General features: G+C 47.4%; 1 protein-coding gene across 3 annotated transcripts in view; it reads left to right on the forward strand.

Annotated features, from left to right (window-relative positions):
• Positions 1 to 17940, forward strand: part of TOM1L2 (target of myb1 like 2 membrane trafficking protein) — a 57784-nt gene extending 39844 nt beyond the window's left edge. Inside the window, exons 13-16 of one of the 3 annotated variants that reach the window (XM_051632077.1) lie at positions 1864 to 1929; positions 9133 to 9192; positions 11740 to 11776; positions 12316 to 17940. In XM_051632077.1, coding sequence (XP_051488037.1) covers positions 1864 to 1929; positions 9133 to 9192; positions 11740 to 11776; positions 12316 to 12464 — 312 coding nt within the window. In that variant the 3' untranslated portion in view covers positions 12465 to 17940. The remainder of the gene's footprint in view (positions 1 to 1863; positions 1930 to 9132; positions 9193 to 11739; positions 11777 to 12315) is intronic. The other 2 variants (XM_051632078.1, XM_051632079.1) reach the window with 2 other exon arrangements.
• Positions 17941 to 18760: the final 820 nt, after the last annotated feature.

Below are 18760 nucleotides of genomic sequence, written 5' to 3' on the forward strand. Positions count from 1 at the left end.
CTGAGCTGTGCTATTGGCAGGACCCGGGAAAAGGTTTGAGATTCTTCCCTTTGTTCCTGGCTAATGAAACATGAAGGGCTTGCATTTAGCTACTGGTCAAGGGGGCTGTACTCCCCTGGTGACCACGGGGTCATGTCCTTATGTATTAACACTTTTGTTCTCAGCCAGTTCTGCTTGAGGCACCGACGTGACATGTCATTCACACCAGCAAGGCTGCTGCTCTGCCCCAAGTGTTGTCAGTTCAAAGGGCTATGTCTGAGCTAATCTGATGGTCAAAGTTTTTTGGGGCAAATGCTTTATAGGTTGTGGAACTTTGGGCTCCAAGACTTTGTAGAGACTTTCAGCCTCTTTTCAAAGGTCCTGGTGACTGTATCGTGTCATCAGAGCAGCTTGTTTTGAAATGCAGTGTTTCAGTAATTGGTAAACACCACTTTTTGTCAAGTGTCGTGAGGCTTGTGGGTGTCTCTCTTCTTACAGGAAATCAAAATTAAACTCTCCTAAAGTTGCCAGCCTCGGCATGTGTAGGAAAAAAACCTGGCAGTGCTCCATAAATGAGAGACAGGCATTAATTTGGGTAGAGAGCTAATTTAAGAACAGCTCTAGGGGAGGAGCCAAAAGCTTCTCAACACGTTCTTCACACACGTCTTGTTCCAGCACAGTTGTCCAGTGGTAAAATTCAGCACATCTGACGTCTCTAATGTAGTCATTCTCAGAACGGTCTATAGAGAGAGGGCTGGTCACGTGGCATTAGCTGTCTTGTAATATGATTTAGCAGCTGGAAACAAGACGAGCTAAAAATACACTGTTTTCTTAATATTGCTTTTCCATGTTGGGAATTGCTTTTGTTGCCACAGAGTTGTTGCGTGATCACAACTGGGAGGAGAAGTGTCCAAGAAGCAGTTCTCTAGTGTTACACAGATAGATGAAGGTGGAATGTTTTTCCCATTTTCTTACCCCCCCCCCTCCCCAAGTGCTGAAATGAGACATTAAAGATTACAGCTGATTCCCCATTATCTGTGGCAATGGGGACAGCAGAGGAATCCCACCTATCCGGGTATCTGGATGGGGTACCTAAGCACGGTTGTGCCTCTCTGAGCCAGCCCAGCTCTGACAGGGCTGGTGGACTGGAACCACTGTGCTCTGCTGGTCCTGAGCAAGCCCCTCCAGAGTTAGAGATGACTCTGCATCCAGGCCCTGGCTCAGGGATGGGATGCTGAAGGACGAGGAGCCATCTGGAGAGTCTTTGTGTTGCTGTTTGCGCAGCCTGCAACCTGCCCAGAGGAACGGGACGCGTTGCCTGTCCTTTTAACCTCAGCTGCTCTTGGGGAGGGGCAGGTTGAAAGGCTGCCAGAACACTGCAGCAAACTGACCCTCCTGCTCAGTGCCATCCTTAGAGTTGAGACAGAATTTTTCTGCTGAGGTCAAGGAGGTAAGTAGGGTGTGCTGCAACCCGCAGTGTCAGGAACAAGGGAAGCTCCACAGCACGTTACCCCAGTGTTCCAGTGAAGTCTGACTTTAGCAGGTTGTCTGGCCTACACTTTCTTTTCTTCTAAGAAGGTGACAAACATCAGCCTCACTTCTAGCCAGTGATTTTTATGTTTGTTTTTTAATGTCAGCATGGAGGAAGTGCTAAAATTCTGTGAACTGTCTGTAGGAAGTGCAGAGGTCGGGGTGAGGTCTGTCCGTCCACGGACAGAGCTGACAGGCAGCAGAGGGGGATGCAGCTGCTGCCAGAAGCTGCCACAGGCAACTCTATGTGTGTGTGTGTGTATGTGAAGTGTTTAATTTGCTGCTGTTATATTACTTTATCACGGGTTGTTGCTGTGGTTTCTCTCTTTATGGACCTTTCTGTTCTCAACACAGAGGAGAGGTAAAGGTGGGAACTCAGACATGGAGCCCATAGACAAGTGGCTAATTACACAAGGAATGGTGAGGACTTCACCAGTGAAGCAATTCCTGCTGCCCACCCCAGTCCCTTTACCTAGAATAACCATCCTCCATTCACCTCTTGTCCTGCCCTACTGAACCACTTGAAATCAGACAGTACAAGGAGTTTATTCCCACCTACATCATTACCTGGGGCAAAGGGAAAGATTTCCACCAGTTTCTGGTTTATACAGCACAAAGGCCTGCAACCAACTGAATCATTTGTAGGATCCCACATCACCTTCAGAAGAGGCCTGGGGATCCAATTGGTTCCTTTTACTGTCTTGATTTATTTATGCAGTATCCACTTTTCAAGGGATAAACACAAGTCTTATGGATCTTGTTCATAAAGAGGACACTTTCTATGTGCCTTTAAAGCAGCCTGTTCTGCTAGTCCTTAACTTCATGGTCTGGAATAAACATATAGAAGTTGTAGGATATTTACATAATTGAATTGAGTAATACAGGGATAGTTCTGTATGAAGGGAAGGGAATGGGAGACCTGTTACCCAAGCTTGACATCTTTCACCCCACTGGCATTAGGATTCAGACTCCAAAAGGTACAATAGTGAGTTTGGCTTTAAGGAATGGATTCCCATGTCTGGTGATGCCAGTGCTCTGATAAAATCAAGCTTCTGAGGATCACTGAATCCCTGCACATTTTGACCTTGTTTGAAGTTGCCCTTCATCAATGTGAAGTTCAAAACCTTGCTTGAAGAGCAAGAAGTCAGGGTAAGAATAGCTTCAGCTATGCCTTAAAACCAAGTTCTTTGACCAATTTTGTATTTTTGGACAACGTAATCCATCACTTCAAGTGTTTGAGATTAGTAGCAATGATGTGGCCTAACTGCACAGTCCTGCCTACAGCTGAAGTGGGGAAGGTGCAGGGCAGAATTCCCTTTGGGCCTCCCTCAGGAGGCCCATGGAGCAGGAATGCCTCGCTCCAGCGAATGCCTCGAATGTCCCAGACTAAGCTGCCCAGTGCTTAAAAAGAGAAACATCTTGGAGTTGAAGGTTGAGAAAATCCAGCACCAACTCTGTGAAACCCTTTGCTTTTATTCTTCTAAATTTAGGGCTAATCCAGCTTGTTTCTGAGGGGCAGTTTGTGAATTTGGCAGAAATTTGCATGGCTGGTGCATGCACAGTGATTGGACACATGCAGATATATATATATGGTCATTTCTGCCTGTGCAAGCACCCAGCAGCAGTTCTGTGCCTGCTGGCTCAGAGCAGGGGTAAGCTCAGCTGTGCAGGTACCTGTCCTTGGGAGCCAGAGTTTCATTTCAGTGCTCCTCAGAGCCCCAAGGCTCCTACCAGGAGAGTGAGCAGCACTTACTTTGCCTCTGATGCTGTTGACTGTGGCTCACAGAGGCTCTTGCTGTTTGGTGGCTCTGCTGCAACCAGAGATGTGCTCTGCCACTGTTAGATGTTCATCCATAATGAATAATCCAGTGATTGAGTTAGTTCCTCTTCTTTGCCTTTCCACTGTTTACAAGAGCAGGGAAGCATGAAGTCAGCACCCCTGCTGTTCACGCCACTCACATCACTGCTTTATTAAAAAAAACAAACACAATTTTCCTTCCTTGGCTTGTGGTTATTCAGTCTGGAAAACGGATACTGCAGCATTCATGGAGACATATGGATTTGGGGAGGGAAGGGGATCTGGCTCTCCAGCCAGTTGCTGCTCCTACAAGCCTGTCACCTTGTTTGTATGCTAAATATAAGAGAGAAATACCTAAAATAAAACTAAACTAATCATTAACTCAGTTTCTCTCTTACCTGGTTGTAGTTCTTAACTGTATTTATTAATATGACCTTGTAGCATTTGCAATGCCAGTGGAATAACTAGTGTCCCAGGTATGAGCTCAATGTGCATGTGCTCTGGTAGCTTTTTGTACCTACAAGATGAGGAAGAAAAGAGGGGTGAGCTGACATTGCTGGGACCTGTGCCTGTACAACACTGAGACCACCAACAGGGTCTTCTCCACCTGCCAGAGTGGTATCCACATCCCTCGTGACCTGACGTTGTTCTTTCCAAGCTGTGATAGTTCTAAGCTTAGGCTTGAGTGCTTCCCAGTCCCATTTCCCTGCATCCCAGTTCACCAACACACCTTTGCGGGGGAAGGCTCATTCAGGGCTCCCCAGGCACTCTCCCAGTGAATCTGGCAGCTTTGTTCCTGTTTCAGCTTCATCTACAGCTCAGTTCTGCTGGCAGGATGATGCCAGGACTGTGGAGACACAAACCACACCTTTATCCATTCCAGCTATGCCTACAGAATGAACGTAGACAAAATGATACTTGCAGAAGATGTTCCTGGTTCAGTGTGGCTTAGGAATGTTGGCTGAGCTGTTCCAGTACTGGATCTGTCTGCAGTGCCCGATCTGGGATTTTGGAAGTTAGGCCACACAGGTGTCGTGCAGGGTCTGTATCAGCAGCTCTAAAGCACAGACTTAAGCCTAAGGCCACCACTTTTTAGTGCAGATAATTCCTTGTGCCTGGGCTTGGGCAGCAACTGGGATTTGCATATTCATCTACTAATGTGTTAGAATCTATCACCCCACTCACGTGCCAAGAGAATGTTTGTTATGAAAGTGAGGAGCAGGTGTTGCTTAAGCCACCATGTCAGGGCAGATGTTATTTGGGACAGGGGCAGGGGAAGAGTGAAACTGAACCAGAATTCACAGAAAGGGCTACCAACAGCTTTCAGCATGGCATCCTGACCACCAGCAGCATGTCTGGCTCGAGAGGAATTTCCTCTCTGTCATAAAGATATGTGAGTAAAGATGAAATGAAACCTTTGCTGCGATGTGAATTAGTAACAAGGTGGGATGCTGCCATGTATGCCTTTAAGAGAGGGACAGGATCTAAGATCTGGCAATGACTTGGGTGACATGAGACTGTGGAACTGTCATCTGCTTGGAGACTGATGTGAATTGTGGGCAAACTAAAAAATAGATATGTGAACATCTCATTTCTTCCCTGGGGTAGGACCCCTCTTCCTTTTGAAGGCAAGCAGGCATGTTCCCTTGCTCTGACGACCACATGAGTTTCATTCCCTGTCCAGCCATAGCATTTTTTTTTTGAGTGTTCTCCATGGACAGTGTGATCCCCCATGGGAACAAAGGCTTTGGATGTCTGAAGGTGCCTATGGCATCCAGACTGGCCGGTTGTTGTACGGGCACAACAGGCTGTGTTGGGGAACACGCTGCACCTCAGCTCTTGCCTTCCCCATCTAAGCAATGTGTAAACACAGTTAGAAGTAATCAAGTAGCTAATTAAATCCTTGCCTGTAAAGTCAAACGTGTTCTAATATTGAGGCCGGGCAGCTATTTCAAGACCACAGCAGCTTTAAATAGATGGTTAGAGTGTGGTAGGAAGCTGGAGTAGACTGCTAGTGGTGCCAGTTAGTGCTCTAGTTCTGCTGCCATAGGAATGACAGACCTTTCTTTACTAGTGCTTACTAATGGGGAGGGAATGAGTAGCAGCTAACCAAGTATTAGTGTCAGTTTGGTTAAACATCTAGAAAGAAGTGGAATTAACTAAGCTACTACAAGACACTAGTCTAGCAACAATTAGCATTAACCTTGTTAAACATTTTAAGAACATTAATGAGCTCACCTAGAGACCTGAATTGTCATTTCATACCTGCTTCTTTTCCAGTGGGATCATTTTTAATAGAAATAAAATGTGATAATAATAACCTCAAGCTGTCTTTTTAAGGGTAGAATATTGGATTTTATGACTTCTAAAGAAATGTATTGGCAATACTCCTTGGCTTTTGATTGCTGGTGAGAACACCAACACAATCTAACTTATCTAAGTGTGAACTTGAATTCCAGTGGGCTTTGTGGGGTTGAACTCTTGCTTCTGTTCTCCCAGCCCTCCTTTTCCATTTCCCTTTCAGGACTGTAGAGATGATCTCATCTGTAGGATTTTCCAAAGACTAAATAAAAAAGAAATTTGAACAATAAGCCAAACTTCTAATTCAAGCCGGTTACTTAAAGTACCCACAAATATTTGGTGACTTGATTTCCATTTACTGTGAGTGAGTTTCTTTTTTAAAAGAAATCACAATATCATTATAAAAACAGCTCCTGCAGCCAACCCTGACTATCTAGGGAGCTGTCTTGCCAAGACTGAGAGCTTCACTAGACCGTGTATGTTTGCATAACCAGAGTATTAACAAGAAGGTATCCCATTCTGGAGCCATTACCATGTAGTCTGTGGCTGCCACTGCTGTTTGTTCCCAGGAACTGTTGGGTTTTTGAATGTGTAAAGTAGCTACTTTATTTTTAAATGGCTTCTGTTGTGTTTTAGGGGATTAGTTTTAACAAAACTCCCCTCCACATTCTTCAATTTCAGCCTTCTGGAAGATGGAGACTTGCCAAACACACAGACTGGCAAAAAACAAACTTCTGTGTGTGGTCAGTTTCAAATGCAATAGAAATGGTACAATGTTATAGTTAAAATATTTTGAAACTTCCAGTTACTCTTGAGAGTTTTCACCCCTCCTTCATTCTTGAACAAATTAAACTTGATACATTTAACCCGTGTTTTATGGGGAAAATGAGGCTTAGAGTCTGAGGAAAGGAGATTGGAAATTTGAGCGTGGAAGGAATGATAGACACAAACCCTGGGTGCTTCTGGAAGGTGGGGGAAGCTTTTTCAAAGGTCAGTGCTGAACAGCAAGCAGCTGACATGCTCTAATGTTTATCTTACAGCTCTCTCTGCTTCTTAAATATGACCTGTGAGAAGTGTTCTTGCACTTCTGAGGTTTTGGTTTGTTTGTTATATGAAGTAGGTCTGTCTGAAAGTAGGAATCTCTTTTTATTATTATTATTATTTTTTAAAAAAAATTTCCCTCTTTGTAAATCTTACAGAACTCCTTACAGCTGAGCTGCTCTTCCAGGACTCCTGCAAACTTGAGTCCCGCAGTTCCCAGGAACCCATTGCTTGCTCAGTCCCTCCTTGTGTTTTCAGGATAACCAAGATTTGCATTGCTGCTCCTCCTCCTAGCACAGGGACTGCAGCACCACTACCAGTACAGCTGCTCTTATTTTATTCACAGAAAAGTGAAACAACCCTGCTCTTTCCCCCCTCTCCATACAGATTTTCTTATCCTTAAAGAAACATAAGTACCTTTCTGAGCTACAAACTAACCAACAGCTCTGAAGTCTACACCTTCCAAAGCTTTACTTACTGTGTGCAGTGTTAAGTTAGACAGGAGAGAGACAGCAGTGAAACTTCTGTCATAGGTTTTAAGGTTGCTGTAGGCTGTATAGATCCACTGCTTTGTGTCTCTAAAGCCAGTATTTTCCAAAGCTGTTAAACTAACAAGCCTGTTCTACAAGATGCAACTTGTCCTTGGGAAGGAACGTGTTGGAAGATGTCTACAGAGCCCTCCTCTCCTTACTGGCCATCTGGGCCAGCTCACAGCAGCTTTGGCACACTGTGGTAGTATGTGTAGTTAATCTCTCAGGAAGTTAAAAAGGGGCAATTATCCTAAATTTGGCCCATTCCAAAGGAACTTATTTTCTGTTTGGTATCTTCGTGTATTAGCTGCAGGCAAAATGACAGTTTGGATCTCTGACCCTTCTTGTATCTGTCACGTTCAGTTTGTCCAGCAACCTGCAGAGTGGGAGCCAAGCCATCTTCCCAGTGCCTCTCTTGAAGGGAGATGCTTTGGATTGAACACTGGGTTTCCAGTTCTTTGACACAAGTAACCAACCTGGACAGACTTCATCACCTCAAACAAGGGCTTCACTGGCCTCCTCAGTGCAAAGTGCCACTCGATTGGAATGAAAAACTCTTGAGAAGCTCAGCTGAACAGTGTCAGCCTGTGCTGCTGCCTCTGTCATTCAGTGTGTTTCTGCCTTCCTCCACGAGAAGTCCATCAGAAAGCTACATCTCCTGTCTGCAAAGCCTCTGTCAGTTCTTCTTCTCATGAGAGGTTTCAGACAAAGCTGTGGACAACCCCTGACACCTCCTTTTACTAGGAGAGTCTCTCCGGCACTGCCAGGTCTTGCTGTCATGCTCTGACCTGCAGCCTGCCTGCCTGACATTGCTCTCCAAGTGTTTTTCAGGTTGTCCTTATGAGATCTATTGTGGTGCTTTCCTGTTTACTTCTGCAGCCCTCTATTGTATTGAAGCCGTGTAGTTAAGTCAGGAAATTCTACACCTAATAACACAGTAATTTCCCAGCGCTGACCCAGTTCCCGTGAAGCAGCTGCGCCTCAGCGCTCGGCTCTCGCCACCGCACAGCGTGAGGCGGGTGGTTTTCTGGCAGGAGGAGAGACAAACCTGCCCTGAGTTTTTGTTAAATCATCCCTGGGGGCCTGAGGGGCAGGCTCTGAGGAGCCCTGCTGCAGCACTGCGAGGCACGGCCACAGCTGGAGCCAGGAGGACTGTGCAGTGCTCTGCTCCTCTGCCCTTGCCGGGAGATTCGGCCCCATCCTCCTGCTCACCTTCACCTCTGAGAGTCCACGCTTTGGCCCACATTGGGTTCTGCTACAAAAGGCTCACCATTGGCAGAGGAGTAGGGCTGGGGAACCAGGACAGTTTTGCTTTAAACTGGTGTGCTGAGGCTTGCCATGGCTCGGTGGTGTGGTGGGAGGAGGATGAGGAAGGAAACAAGACTGTGTTCCTGGGCTCTGGCTGCCTCCACCTGCAGAGATCAAACTGTTTTCACAGGAGTGTTGCCCGAAGACTTTGAGCCCCCTTTTTTTTTTTTTTCCCTAACCCTTCACCGTGGCTAATACCCATTAAAAAACAATAAAATAAATACAAGGTGTAAATGTAACATTCCAAAACCTAACTGATATCCAGTATTCTACCCTTAAAAGCTTTTCATGATCACGATTAGAACCATCATCCCATCTTGATGGTTTTAATGTGTGGTCGAGAAGTTACCCATCTTACACTGGCATCAAGTCACATCATTCCCCATAATCTTTCTCCTGGTTTTGTTTTGTTTTTTTCCTAGCCTTGTTGTTCATAATTTCCTTCCCAAATGTTGCTTTATTTGAAATGCCATTTATATTTTGTTGCCTTTTTTTTTTTTTTTTAATCTTTCCAGCCCATCTTACATCTTTGTTTTTTGTTTTGTTTTTAATCTTATTTCTGGCGTTTTCCATCGCTCTGTGGCCATGATTGTGGATGTGTTTTGGTTTTTGCCTGCCTTGCTGTTCTCTCGCTGCACTCCCTAGATCCCTGTTGCACAGTCCTCTGTCATGGATGACATTGAGGAGTGGCTCAGTACCGACTTGGTGAGACTCTTTATATTTTCATTTTTCACACGGGCAGTAGTAGCACTTGTACTTTCAATGCATTGCTGAGTTACTGGTACCTCTCCTAATGGGGGGCAGTGGAACTTCCCAATCATCCAGCTTATTTCCCTCTGAAGGGAATGTCTGAGCAGGTGGAGATAGGGTTGTGTTCAGCAATTCAACCAAAATGTTTTCTTCTGAGTTATTTTCACTTCTCCACGTTAAACTCACAGAATAGCATGTGGTTCTGGTCCCCTGTAGGAAGGCATTTAAACATGTGCTGGAGTTTTCCCTGCATTCTTCACCAGACTTAAAAGCACATGTTTAAAGCTGCAGTAGCTCTGACAGGATCTAAGTTCATGCTTACATTGAGGCATGCTTTTAAGAGATGCTGGATCAGGGCTTAGATTCCTTTCAAGCTGACATGTCTTTGTTAAATTGGCAAGCAATCTTGACATGTTTCATAATGGTAATAATAAAAATTTATAACAGACTCTCTTCAATGTTTATAACTTTCAGTTTCTCCTAAATGATTATTGTCTGGTAATTATTAAACAAACAAACAAAAGACATAGAACTAAAAGTAGCTTGTCCTTTGTTCTGGAGTTTGTTTTGCTGTGCCAACACACATTTGGTTTCAGCAGTGGGGCAGCCAGTACATATTTATTCCAGTCTCTTTTTTTTTCATTTAAGCATCTGACCCAAATTAACCAAGTGCATTTTGGGGATGGGTGGTGGGTTGTGTTTCAGACTGTAAAAGAAAACATGTCTTTAGTGAACTGAACTGTTTCCTTGTGGTCACCATATCCCTAAGGATCATTTTCTTCCATTCCTCCAACTTCAGAGATTGTCCCTAGATAATTCCCTGCTCCTGAAGGTCTCCCCTTGCTGTTGCCTGCTCAGCTCCTAGCTGGGAGCTACAAGGTTCAGACTCCAATCCCTGGCTCTGCCAGTGCTGATCCAGCAACAGAGGAGCCCACTACTGAGACGAGGAAAATGCTCCAGCTCTCCAAAGCCACCTGAAGTGCTTAAACAGATTCTGGGTTTCAGTATTTGAGTTTGGCAGCCTGAGTGGCTGTCTTTGAAATGTCACTGGTTTCCAGCTGCAGGTAGTTTTTTTCAGGCCTTGGTACAGGCAGTCATTTCCAAATTTAATTACAAACTGGCCCCATTTTGTTAAAGAAATACAGCAAATGTAGCATGTCCCCTCTGCTTAAACAATAAACTTTTGTCTTTGCCATTTAAATTAATTTAGCAGGAGAGAAGATCTTGCGGAGAGATCTCAAGGTAGCTCTGGGCATCTGTCATCCCCTGGAGAGTCTTGCTCAGAAATAGCAAAGCAGGAAAGTGTAAATGCCTGAGCAAGCCCAGGGATCTCACGTGCTGTGGGTCCCCTTCTCCCCAGCACCTGGGTCCCCATCCTGACCATGTGTGGCTGAAGCACAGAGATCCCTCTGGGAAAGTTTACACTGGGTTTTTGTTTTGCACTCTGGCTTCCCCCCTTCTCTTTTTGTTTGGGGTTCATTTCAACTCACTCTTTCCCAGTCAAGGAAGTTACAGGTTGGGTTAGCTCCCAGGGACTGATTTCCTGACCCATTCTGGGGTCCATGGGAACAGGCAGTACCTCTGCATGGGAAGGAGTGCCTGCTGTCTGGGCAGCAGGAGGCTTGTACCTGTGAGATGGCATTTAGAAACCTCTGTGAGGCCCAAGCAGTATGTTCCCACTCTCCTGCTGGAGAAGCCAGGGCACAGGCAAACACTTTTCTTTTTCAAAGCAGGTTCAACATGAAGTTTTCAAGTAGTGTCTTCAGCCATTTTTAACACTTGATTGACAAGGATGCTGCATCCTTGGACTTTCAGTTTTCCTTTTAAAGCACTGTTGGACATTCCCATGTTGAAATGCACACAGCTGGTGTCCATGCTCTGCCCCCTGGCATCCCAGCATCTGTATCTATGGACAGACACCAACTGCCCATCAGTGTCCCCCATCCAGCCCACCCTACCCTTGTCTTTGTACAGCACCAACGCCAGGAAAGCTACTTTATTTTTGTATGAAATCTAAAATTAATTCCCACAGGAGGCATGTTGGCCCCAAACTGTTTTGCAGCATGTGTCCTTTGTCAGCTGAAAGTGCATTTTATTTAAGGCACAATGCAAACTGCAGCCCTGAGTTTTGAAAGTGATGAAAGGTAGCATCTTGTACAGTGTTTGTGTGACTTGGATGGGTCAGTTTTTGACTAGGCCTGCTGTCTGAAGTGGGAGCAGCACTGGGTTGCCATTTGGGTCCAGCAAGGAGAGTTTAGTTATCCACCAGCAATCCTCAGAAGCATCTCCAGTGCTTGTCCTCTTGCTCTGCAGTGCAGTGACACGTCTGTCACCACTGGCCTCCCCACATGGGAGTCGTGCCATTCCCCAGGTCCTGCTCAAACAGTTAGTGTGGAAACAAGTGGTAGAAACTTGTCTGGTTGCATTTAAACGTGTGTAGAGGATAATAGTGATGGTAAAGTGCTGCCTGGGTGTTCACACCACTTTTTGTTCCAATTGCAGAAAGGAGATGAACTGGAAGAAGGAGTGACCAGTGAAGGTAAGCTGAGATGCCTTTGGCAATGAGCCATTCCCAGGTTAGTGCACAGATGGAATTATCTGCTTGGATCCCTGCTGAGATCTGTCCTCTCCCAGCCTGATGTTCCCCAGCAAGTGCTTCTGCACTCAGAAAGGCAGGAGGAGAGCAAAGAATTAGTATTTGTGGTGTGAGGAGCCCTCCCAGCTGTAAGTGCTTTTATGCCATCTTCTTGGCTGTGCACTGTCTGTGCCAGCAGGAATATGTCCCCAAGCTGCCCAGCCTTTTGGAATGATGTTTCCCTGCTTCTGTCACAGTTGATGGCGAGCGTGGGTTGGATTCCCTCTGCTGCCTGAGCTAGGGTGTCTCAAAGGACATCTTTACCCTCTCCTGAGGAATTCAGGCTGTACAGGCATGTGTGCCTGCAAGCACAGCCCAACGGGACACAGGCACTAGGATTTCACACCCTGCCAACCTCTGTCCCAGGGCTGAACATCCAGCTCCAGTTCTTACCTGTCTTCCTTCTTTTTTGTTGTTTTTGTTTTGTTTTGTTTTCCTTGCAGAATTTGACAAATTCTTAGAAGAGCGAGCCAAGGCAGCGGAGATGGTTCCCAACCTGCCGTCCCCTCCTCTGGAAGCCCCCAGCCCTCCTACAAATCCCTCCAGCAGGAAAAAGCAGGAGCGCTCGGAGGACGCCCTCTTTGCACTGTGAGGATGGTGCCGATGCCCTCCCACCCCAGGGCAGATGTCTCTGTGTGGCCTCTGGGTCCTCTCACAGCACTTGGCTAACAATGACCCCCTTCCCCTCGCCCCCATAGATTCCTTCTCCTTCCTCCCTTCCCCAAAACAATCCACCCCCACAAGCTGACTCTTTCTATTTAAGTCCAACACTAGTCCTGCCAGACCACGATTCTCCAGCCCTCACTTAATCCCCTCCTTCCTATCCCAGCTGCACAAAACCAGCTCTTGATGCTGAAAAACCCCTTTAGAATGCATGAGTACGTCACACTGTGTTGAAACAAAAGCCCGGAGGGGAGAGAGCAGCCTTGCCCTTCAATTTGTGTAGGGATCATCCTCTTCTGTAGGCAGGTCCTGCCAAGTAGACTGCTCTGTCGATCAGCATGTAATTGACTGAGCTGGAATGTTCAGGGGGAGTGTGTCTTTATTTTTAGATAAAATGTTAATGTATTGGCTTTCGTGTCAGATTCGACAGCAAGGAACAACTGTTCCCCTTTCAACGTGTGCTTCACAAGTTAAAATCCTTTACTCTCCCACTCACACATCTCCCAGTACCATATGGTGGTCGCTTCTCCCCACTTCGTGTGGCGCTTCATATTCTGGAGCTCACAGGGTTGGTTTTCTTTTTCCTTGTGTTTTACCTGGGCTTGCTCTGGTTTGAAGGCAGTCTGTTGGCCATGTCCAGTAGCTCTGGCAGCTGATGAGAGTGAAGAACACTGAGCTAAATGGATGCTGTAACATTAGTGCACGAAGCATTTTGCTCTTTGGGAGAGCATTCTCACATGAGGAGGTGTTTTTTTTTTCTAGGGTGTTTGGCTTTTAAAATAGCTGTGTTATTTTTTCTTACCTTACATTCATTCTTCAGTGACTGTAGAGCTCTGCATTTGTCTCAGCTGTTGTAAATAACATCCATGCAGATGGATGGGACTTGCTCATGGGCTGGGTGTGATCTGAGGTTCCTGGATTCCCTGCCATGCCTGGTAGGATAGACGTGCTGGTTCTTGGTGCTAGGTGTGAGAAAAAGAGGCAAACCTCATGAAGGCTTGTATGAAAACACTGAGGGAGATGGTTACCAGGGAGGGATTATCCATGCCTGCCTGGACTGGAGGTGAAACTCCTTCTTTCCTTCTAGGTTTGGGTCTGAGAATATGTTGGATGATTGTGGCCATGCTATTTGACATTTTTGGAGTGTCCTTAGATACCTCTGCCCCTTTATTAACTCCCAGCTCCTCCGGGGCTGTGCTCTCCCTCCTGCCTGTGCAAACAAGAATATTCCCTTGCTTGCCAGAGGCACAGCCGAGAGGGCTGGAGCTGCCTCCTGGAGCTGCCAGAAGGGATTCCAGCATGTGTGCCTGCCTCTCTGAGCTGACAAGCAGAGCTGGAGCAGGCAGCTCCAGCCATGGCTGCATCCCCCAGCATGTTCTTTGGTCAGAAGCCAGTGGTGCAAGATAGCAGGATCAAAGAGTGAGCAGGATGCTGCGTGGCAGGGAGAACCTCCTGTCCTGGCAGGAAGGCACTTCTGCAGATGAACACCCATGCAGGCAGCAGCTCCAGCCCCTCTTCCTCGGGGCGCTCATTGTCTTGGGCAACCAGCCACTTTGTTCTGACTTGGTATGTCTGAGCTTCCTGGGATGCTGATGTGGTTTTGTTCTCAGAAGTTGTCCTAGACCAAGGAGCTGTGCTACAGAGATCTGATGTGAAACTGAGAGAAGCTTTTCTCAGAGCAGTTATTTCAGCTCCTAACATGCTCTCTAGGTTATGTGGTGCTTCAGTGGGTTGTGACACATAAAACCTTTTACCAAGTGGCCCCATTGCAGCACTGATGGTCTTTGAGAGGAGTCACACTCATCTTCAGAGGGAAGTGTTGTTTGGTGCAGGGTTTCCAGGCTGTCCCAGGTCAGATACCACTCTGTGCTCTCCCTGCTTGTCCTCTCTGTCCTGCCCTGCCTGCATCCTTTTCTAGCATCCCTCTATATGTAGCTGGGCCCAGCCCAGGCTACTCGGCCACCCCTCAGCACTGACTTGGCACCTCCTGCCTGCTCCATGGCTCCCTGCTCCATGGCTCACTGCTTCCTGCTCCATGGCTCCCTGCTCCCTGCCAGCTCCATGTTGTACAGAAGGCAGCAGGGCTTGCAAGGGGACGGGGACAATCAGTGCAAGGATAGAGAAGGCCTGGGGATCAAACTGCCTCTTGTCCCCACTTGCTGGCTCTCTCCCCACCTGAAACCCTTCTGTATGGATCTGCAGAAGGTTTCTCTCCATTTCATCTTGTCTGTGGCTAATGGTAAGTGCCAGGACAGTCTGTCTTGGCTGTGTGTGTGTGCTGCTGCTCTCACCCACTGGTCTTGGCTTTTAACACAAGGTGAGCTCCAGTGCTGGCTGCCAGACACCCCACTGCCTGCTCCTACCAGACCCTGCTTTGCTGCAACACATCAGATGTGGCCACCACCTCCCAGAAACCTGAGGAACCTTCTGCTGTGATGCTGATTTGATTGCAGAGAGTGTCTGGTGATTGCCTGAGCAGTCTCGCCAGCGCAGAATGAATTGTTGGTATTCCTGTCAATGCAAAAAGCTCTGTGGGTGTTTTAAATGTGTATTTTGTCTTCTAAATCCTTGAAACACATTGACCCTGTAAATGGCCACATCAGGTGATTCTAAGCATGTTAATCCAGCTTCCCTGCCAAGCCAGAGGAGATAATCGCATTGCTGAAGCCTGGGGACTCTGTCCAATGATGCTGAGTGGCAAGGATGTCACCAGCACTGTCACCCAGCTCCCTGTGGTGGATTTGCTGGCCTTTCTTCCCCCACCCCTAAGCAAAAAGCAGCAGGGGAGGGGGTATGGGGGGTGTGCTGTTAAAATATCATTCTGTCGTGCTAAACCTGTCCTGGGACTTTCAAGTTGTTGATGTAGAGAGAATCTGGTCCCTTCCCGGAGGATCTTGCAGAGCTGTCAGTGACTGCTCCCTCTGACCAGGGGGGAAAAGAGATGAACCAGGAAGGCCGGGGCCAAGGGGAGATCAGGAGCATGTGTTGGCACGACTGGAAGGATTCTCTTCTGTGCTTGCAACCTCAGGCACTCCATGATCCCCACGGAAGCCCCATGTTATCCCCTGGGAAGCAAGAGCACTGTGTGCAGGGCACCGTTGGCACCGCCTGTGGCTTTGCTGGAAATAGGGCAGCACTTGGGAGGTGTCTGCCCTGGGGGGAGGTGCCAGTGGGGCAGTGGCTAAATGGCCTTTCTTGGGACCCTTGGTGAGTCTGGTAAAAGCACAGCCCTGCCAGGACTTAAATTCCAAGCCTGAATCCACCAGACCTGGCTCTCCAGGCTGAGCACCTGGGGGCTGGAAGCACCGAAGGGGACAGAGCGTGTGGCAGAGCAGATGGTTTAGCCCAAACCTCTAACAAATGTAAGAGCTGTGCTAGAGCTAATGTCCTGTATCAGGATCTCTCATCTTCCCCATCCTCTTGTGGTCTGCAGAAAACCTGTGTGGTGGAAACTGTCTGGGGGAAAGGGAAGGGGTTTTTCACTTCAGAACACCAACCTCTTGATTTATTCTTCCTTTGCTTTCTCTCTGAGTGCTCCCTCTGTGCAGGTGGGCAGAGGGCTCTGACACTTGCCAGAAGCCTGATCAGCTTTCCATGAGAAATAACATCCCAACGCTCTCTAGGCCTGTTAGGAATCGCAGCTTGACACTCAATGACACTAAATTATTATTGGGGACCTTTGTAAGTTCTAATGATACACTATTCTAGGTTAAAAATATTTATTTTGTCAATATATTTTCTTCCCAGTGTGTTTTTTAACCTCTGCTCTTAACCCTTCCTGTGCTGAGATGTAAGAAATGAATTGTTTCTATTTAAATCTATCCCTTTGGGGTGTTTTGATTTTTTTTTAATTGTTATGCATAGATTTCAGCTGCATCTTTAGCAGGTGTAGTAGGTAACAATGTGCTGTACAGACACGTAGGGTGGTAGTGTGTAGGTGAGGCTCATAGGAGAACTGCTCATAAAAACGTAGCATGGTGTCTTTTAAAGGGAACAGCATCAAAGTCCTAACTGGGACCCTCATGTAGCCTCCAACACACCTTTCCCCTCCCTACTACCACAGCCTCTGCCTCTGTGCTAATCCAATCAGCTCTGCCCTTTCCAGGGCTGCTTGCACACCCCTGAGCTGAAGACGGGTTTTAATGGAGGTTTCCTTCAGTTTGACTTCATTCCATTTTGTTGGAGTTTGGGTTTTTTTTATGGGATCCATTGGCTGTTTCCACTTTTCCATGGAGGACTCGGCTGGCTGTGGTGGCGAGATGTTTCCCTCCAGTGGTGGAAGAGCAGACCCGGGCAGTGGTTTTAGCCCCAGGGCTGGGTGGTGGTCCCGCTCCCCCCACTCTTCCCCTTCCTCTCTATTCAACACTTTCCTGCTTTCAGCCACGAGGACAGGACATGCAGGCCAGGAGAGCAAACCCAGCAGCATTTGCAACAGTCTTTTTCATCCCGTGGGCTGTCAAGTCTATTTTTTTTGCAGCTGCTGGGGAGTCCTGTGGAGTGGGAACTGCTGGTGCTGTCTCCATCCCCAGGCCAGCCTCCTCCAGCTCAGTCATTGTTTACCTCCCAAACACCAACCACAAGGCTTGCTGAGCCCACCCTGGAAAAAAACAGCTCAGGAGAGTTATATTTATGGAAATAATGAAGCAGGCAATCAACGAGTGGATTTATAGCCTTCTTGGAGGTAACCCTTCAGCTGCAGGGGGCACCCCCCTGCCCTTGCCCACCAGCAGAGGAGAGGAGGCAGGAATCCCCTTCCCAGTGCCCGGAGGCATTGCTGGTGCCCCCATAGCACCTTCCACTCATCCCTCCACCACAGCAGCCTCCAGAGTGGGCTGCACCTACCTGCTCCATCCTCAGGTTGCTCCTCCATCCAGGAGAGAGGCAAGGTTGCATTCACTGGCTTCCCAGCTTGGGGCTGGTTCTCTTTAGCCCATGGCCGACCTGCACCCAACTCCCCACCCTGCTCTGACCTTTTATGAGCAGGAGCTCCTCAATTCTGTACATGTTATTATGAGCTGTCGTTAACCCTACAAATGTAACCTGTGTAATAGCTTCTCTGTATATTACAGCTGTAGGCTTTCCAGATAAAAGTGGATAATATTTATTTACTGAAGATACTGGATATTTTTTTGTTTGGGAATGGGGTAGGGGGAGAAGGGGGACATAACTGTTTAAAGAGATGGACTGTGTAAAGAGGAACAAAATACACAACAAGCAAAGAAACCCAACACTAAAAATGTTGCTGAAGTGTAGAAAGTGCACATGTAGAAAGTGTTTCCGTAGAAAGTGTTTCCGTTACGGACGATACAACTGTATTAATCTGCCGTTGTTTAACCTGCTCCAGAAATCATCTCGACTTTGGTTCCTGCATGTGAGATACTCCAATAAATACACTACTAGTGTGACCTGGAGGTGGTACCGTCTGTCTCTCCAGTGCTGCCTCACTCTGCTTCCCTGCCCAGCCTGAGCACATGGTACGAGGGAGCACAGGAGGCACATGTGTGCTCTGTGGCTGCCTTGGGGTGCCCCTTGGATGTCAAAACAACACAAAATGGAGGAGGACCAGGTATTCTCACCAGGAGAAGGGCTGTCCCCACTGGAAGATGCTCTTTGTGCCTTTACATGGGTCTTGCTGCACACGATGTGTGTTGCTACTGCTGGACAATTTGTTCCCTACCAAATCTTTGGCACGTCTTTTGGGGCTGTCATCAGACAGGCACAGGGGTGACAGCCTTGGTGCTTGGGGGGGCACCTGCCCACCTTGCAGGGCTTGCTTGCTCAGGAGGTAACTTTGGATCACCTGTCTTGGTGACCTAGAGAGTGGTGGGTGAGGAGCAGCTGTGCACTGCAGCACAAGTGGTGTGCCCAGCCTGTACAATGGGCCACTTTTCCCTGGCTCAGCAGCCAGGAATTTGCTCCAAAATCCTCATTTATGACAGCAGTTTTTCTGGGCAGAGGAGAAGGAAGAGCAGCCATGGAGGAGCCCTGGAGAAGTGACATGGTGTTGCTTCCCCCAGAGACGAACAGATTTGTCAGAGTGGTGCCCTCCATCTCCCACAGCGAAGATCAAAACTCAAGGTCTGTGGTTTCAAAGCTGCTTTGGGGAAGGGGTGTGTGTGTAACAGCTTGCAAGTTGGGTTTCCCATCCTTGGAGCTGCAGATTAGCATGCATTAAATGCAGCTCTGCCCTGGCTTGTTTACTGTGGCACTGATCATGTGCCTGGC

This window comes from Apus apus, chromosome 14 (assembly GCF_020740795.1).
Source record: "Apus apus isolate bApuApu2 chromosome 14, bApuApu2.pri.cur, whole genome shotgun sequence".
In the NCBI taxonomy this organism is placed as follows: Eukaryota; Metazoa; Chordata; class Aves; order Apodiformes; family Apodidae; genus Apus; species Apus apus.